This window comes from Pyrus communis, chromosome 2 (genome assembly GCF_963583255.1).
Source record: "Pyrus communis chromosome 2, drPyrComm1.1, whole genome shotgun sequence".
Classification (NCBI taxonomy): Eukaryota; Viridiplantae; Streptophyta; class Magnoliopsida; order Rosales; family Rosaceae; genus Pyrus; species Pyrus communis.
Window position 1 is genome coordinate 28,420,391 of NC_084804.1, and position 5,175 is coordinate 28,425,565.

At 40.3% G+C, this 5,175-nt stretch overlaps 1 protein-coding gene across 1 annotated transcript; it reads left to right on the plus strand.

Annotated features, from left to right (window-relative positions):
• Positions 1-761: 761 nt before the first annotated feature.
• On the plus strand, positions 762-4,254 carry LOC137725640 (heat shock 70 kDa protein, mitochondrial-like). Its single transcript, XM_068464395.1, has 6 exons — positions 762-917; positions 1,437-1,501; positions 1,596-1,674; positions 1,767-2,333; positions 2,413-3,033; positions 3,313-4,254. The coding sequence occupies exons 1-6, from the start codon at positions 843-845 to the stop codon at positions 3,937-3,939; spliced, it is 2,034 nt and encodes a 677-aa protein (XP_068320496.1). The 5' UTR covers positions 762-842; the 3' UTR covers positions 3,940-4,254.
• The last annotated feature ends 921 nt before the right edge of the window (positions 4,255-5,175 follow it).

Below are 5,175 nucleotides of genomic sequence, written 5' to 3' on the forward strand. Positions count from 1 at the left end.
TACAAAAATGAACACCGTAGTGGGACGTAAACTTGTCTTAATAAAAAAAAAAAAATCAAGTTCTTGATTGAATTGTATTTTTAAGTTCATTTAATATTGGTTGATCATGTTATGTGCATTCGTTCAATTGTATATTTACTTGCATAATAATTCTTGAATTTTCTACATGATTTATATAACAATGGAACCCTAATTTTTCGAACAATTACACAAAATTCATTTCGACTATGAAGAATAAGGTTCAAATTTGAATGCGAAGCACACTAATGTCAACTAAGTTGGTTGGAAATCTAAAAGCACATCTAGTTGGAAAATCCGGATTGCAGGTCCAGAAAGCTTCCTTTTCCCATTCCCACTAAAGTATGCTGTCACATGACCAAAGGCAAAGTCGGATCAGACTTCCTCCTTGGCCACGTCAGCAACCATTTTTTTTTTTTCCAGTACATTAAGATTTTTACATTAAAAAATAGTCGTTTGGTAAAACTATCTAATAAATAACTTAATTTGATTTCAAATTCGTCATCTACAATATTCCAATCAAAAACCTCTCCCCTTTAACTAAGAAGAAATAACACGTAGTACCGGATGGCACACGTAGCAAACATATTAACCAAATCACTTAACCGAGTCATTTCGCCAATAAAAACCGCGAATGACAAAAACGCCTCAACGGCACCGTTTCATGTAAGTTGAGGATCCAGAACCTTCCACACGCATCCTCCGCTCATTTTCCGCCTCATAAAGCAACACTCGCTTCCCAACAAAATCCTTAAACCCTAACTCAAAACCCTCTCTCTTGTTTTATCGACCTCTCCATCTCTCTCTCTTTGTTCTAGCCAGCCATGGCCACTGCCACCTTGCTCCGCTCGATGCGCCGACGTGATGTCGCATCGTCTCCTCTCTGCGCCTACCGATCCGTACGTCTCTTTACATTTTCTTAGATTCCTTTTTTAAGTTACCAATTCGATCATATCTATGTTTGATCTGTTTTTTGGCTGGAATATTTGAGATTTTCAGCTTCACGTATAATTTCTTGATTTGATGGTGTGTTTGTTTGTTGTAATTCGATAGAATTGAACGAGTAAAAGATTTAGAATTCAATATCTGATCTTGTGGGGCTTCTGATGTATTATTTTGTCGGTTTGATTGGGTAATGATAGTTACCTATTCCTAATCTGTTATATACGGCGGTGGCGTATTGTTGTTTTTGTTGTTAATTCAGATTACAATCGTTTGATAGAGCTTTGTGTTTTTTTCTTTTGTCTTGCATAAACTACTGCAATTCCCCTGTTGCAGTTTGCCTTTTTATTCTGATTATTGGAGCTAATTGATGAAATGGGTTGGATTAGGAAGCTTAGTTATAAATATAGATGATTTGAAGTTCGGTTTAATAGTTCTATATCGCGGTGATTAGTTACGTATATATGTTTTTGCAGTTGAACAGCGCATCTATGTCATCCCATCTTGCTCAAAAATGGGCAAGCTTGGCAAGACCTTTCAGGTATTTTGGTCATTCCCTAGTTCATTACATTACTAGTCATTTTGTTTTCGTACTTTGGATTTTGTTTCTAATTGTATCTTTGTAATATGAATAGTTCCAAACCTGCTGGAAATGATGTTATTGGCATTGACTTGGGTACAACCAACTCATGCGTGGCCGTGATGGAAGGAAAGGTATGGGTTTTTTACAAGTTCCTTTTTAATGTTACTATTTTTTAAACTTTTTGCGCACGTGGTTTATGTCTGATTGTGTGAAATTGTTATAGAACCCTAAAGTGATTGAGAATTCCGAAGGAGCTCGAACCACACCATCAGTAGTTGCTTTCAACCAGAAAGGAGAACTATTGGTTGGTACTCCAGCAAAACGTCAAGCTGTTACCAACCCCACAAACACAGTTTTTGGAACGAAGCGTCTGATTGGTAGACGCTTTGAGGATCCCCAAACTCAAAAAGAAATGAAGATGGTTCCATACAAGATAGTAAAGGCTCCAAATGGAGATGCTTGGGTTGAAGTCAACGGACAGAAGTACTCCCCAAGCCAAATTGGAGCCTTTGTTCTAACAAAGATGAAAGAGACTGCGGAGGCTTACCTTGGAAAGAGTGTCTCAAAAGCTGTGATTACAGTTCCAGCTTATTTCAATGATGCACAGAGACAAGCAACCAAGGATGCTGGCAGAATTGCAGGTCTAGATGTGCAGAGAATCATCAATGAGCCAACTGCTGCTGCACTTTCCTATGGAATGAACAACAAGGAAGGGCTCATAGCAGTGTTTGATCTTGGTGGGGGAACATTTGATGTATCCATTCTCGAGATATCCAATGGTGTTTTTGAGGTTTGCTACTCCCATTAACTTGAATCTTTTTATTTTCCTTCATTTTGGACAATATTGTCAACAACTTTGTCTTATCTAGGTGAAAGCAACAAATGGCGACACATTCTTGGGAGGAGAGGATTTTGACAATGCTTTGTTGGACTTCTTGGTGAGTGAATTCAAGAGGACGGAGGGTATTGATTTGTCAAAGGATAGGCTCGCCTTGCAGAGGCTTAGGGAGGCAGCTGAGAAGGCTAAGATTGAACTTTCATCAACATCTCAAACTGAGATAAACCTTCCCTTCATCACAGCTGATTCTTCGGGTGCTAAACATCTGAACATCACATTGACTAGATCCAAATTTGAAAGTCTGGTCAATCACTTGATTGAGAGGACAAAGGCCCCGTGTAAGAACTGTTTGAAGGACGCTAATACATCCATTAAGGATGTGGATGAGGTTCTGCTTGTTGGAGGGATGACTCGTGTTCCCAAAGTGCAAGAGGTCGTTACAGAAATATTTGGAAAGAGCCCAAGCAAAGGAGTGAACCCTGATGAGGCTGTTGCTATGGGAGCTGCCATCCAAGGCGGTATCCTTCGTGGTGATGTTAAGGAGTTGCTTCTTTTGGATGTTACTCCTTTATCACTAGGTATTGAAACATTAGGTGGAATATTCACCAGGCTGATCAGTCGCAACACGACAATTCCAACCAAGAAGAGTCAGGTCAGTCGTTAGAGCCAGACATATTTCAGATTACATTGACTAGGTGTGTTGTGTCAAAGGGCAATTTTTGGAGGAAGCATTTTATTTGTTAATATCTTCTAGTTAGAGTTAATTGCATCTTTTCTAATTAGAATTAATACGGCTGGATTGGTGTCATGTGTTTTAACCTTGTCTCCGTCGGCCTTAGAGTTTCATCTGACTAAATATTATGGCCAAGTGTTGGATTCTTTCCTTTTGTTGTGCATCTTGTGTTCCTAATTTGTATTTGTATCATTGCAGGTGTTTTCTACTGCAGCTGACAACCAAACCCAAGTGGGTATCAAGGTGCTACAAGGAGAGCGTGAGATGGCTTCTGACAACAAGATGCTGGGAGAGTTTGAACTCGTAGGAATTCCTCCAGCACCAAGAGGCCTGCCTCAGATTGAAGTCACCTTTGATATTGATGCCAACGGTATTGTCACTGTTTCTGCCAAGGACAAGGCCACCAACAAAGAGCAGCAGATTACTATCCGCTCATCTGGGGGCCTTAGCGATGAGGAGATTGAAAAGATGGTGAAGGAAGCGGAGCTGCATGCTCAGAAGGATCAGGAGAGGAAAGCATTGATTGACGTCAGAAATAGTGCAGATACAACCATCTACAGTATTGAGAAGAGCTTGAACGAGTATCGTGACAAGGTTCCAAGTGAAGTTGCCAAAGAAATTGAGGATGCGGTAGCAGATTTGAGGAAGGCAATGGGAGAGGACAATGCCGATGAAATCAAGGCCAAGCTTGAAGCTGCAAACAAAGCTGTTTCTAAGATTGGGGAACACATGTCAAAGGGTTCTGGTGGCGACTCTTCTTCTGGTGGATCACAGGGTGGAGGAGACCAAGCTCCTGAGGCAGATTACGAAGAAGTGAAGAAGTGAGGTGGCTGAAGCTGGTAACTCGGCATTTTGCTTACGAGTGGTTTCTGATTCACTGTCGAGGAAGTAGTTCCTGAATTTTTACGGGCTCGTAAGACGTCATCATTTATGTGGGTTTTTTGTATCTAATTGCTGGGAGTTTTAAAATGTATTAGGATAGCCATAATCTAGTTTGCCCGTAAGTAGGCTTATTAATTGAGATTTTCTTGTAGTCGGTGACTCAGTGGGCGGTTTTTTCTTCTGGCAAGTTATGCCTGGTTTTGTCCGGACTTATCACTGTTCATTGTATTTTGAATAAAGAAATAGATTCAGAATGCTTGCTCGGTCTGTTTAAGGGTTATCTGCATAGGATGTGTTCTATCAGTGTCAATAACAGCTTATATTTAATATCGTTCTTAGGTTGGATTGTTGTCAAAGACGAATTTGAATCATATTATTGATATTTTATTGAGAGGTTTCGCTCACGCTTCCACCCTGTAATATTGTTTGTGAAGCTAATTAGTAGAAGTCTACTCTCCCCGTTTGTGAGAGGTTTACCCTCCTCTGGGGTTTGTCTCCGGTTGTGAGAATTTTAACAGCTTCAGTTTGTCACCCCGTCTTCCGTCTCGTCCTCTCCCTTCTTCAGTTTCTCTCTCCAATTACCGTTTTGACAGTCGGCTGCCTGGGACTCCTCTTTTTACTTTCTGCGTTCTTTTTCACACCCGAGTCCTTCCATTTTTCCATCACGAACCTCCAGATCAGTCCATGTCAATTGTTTTCTTTCCCACCCTTGTCCCTTAACCAAAAATTACATCTTACAGCTTTGGACAATCTCGATCAATGAAACTTGAGATTTGATTTGGCTGTGGATATACTTTGCCATTTTTGGGTTGATTTGGCTGTGCCTTGGCCTTTGCGGATCCACTTTGAATTTGGTGGCTCCACGGCGGCTATTTTGGTGGTTCTTGGCCAGGCTTCAGTCTCTTCCTTAGTGCTCGGATTTCAGGCGACAGCGTTAGTGGGGAGAGCACAAGTTCCCAGGGTTCTTTGTGTTTTGTTTTTTCAGTTGTGGGCTCCAGTTTTTGTATTACGAGAGATTTTTCAATTAAACCGGTATACATGATAGTACACCACATGTCATTATACAAATGGTGGCATATGTATGTTAAAAAGTTAATAATTTAAAAAATAAAATTTCTCACTATTTATATAAAAACACGTGATGTATCACCCGTATTTCAGCCATGATAAAAAATTTCT

Coding starts and splice junctions, on each gene's coding strand:
- LOC137725640 (XM_068464395.1), top strand. CDS start 843: ATGGCCACTGCCACCTTGCTCCGCTCGATGCGCCGACGTGATGTCGCA. Junction 1,675..1,766: donor TGGCCGTGATGGAAGGAAAG/GTATGGGTTTTT, acceptor AAATTGTTATAG/AACCCTAAAGTGATTGAGAA. Junction 3,034..3,312: donor TTCCAACCAAGAAGAGTCAG/GTCAGTCGTTAG, acceptor GTATCATTGCAG/GTGTTTTCTACTGCAGCTGA.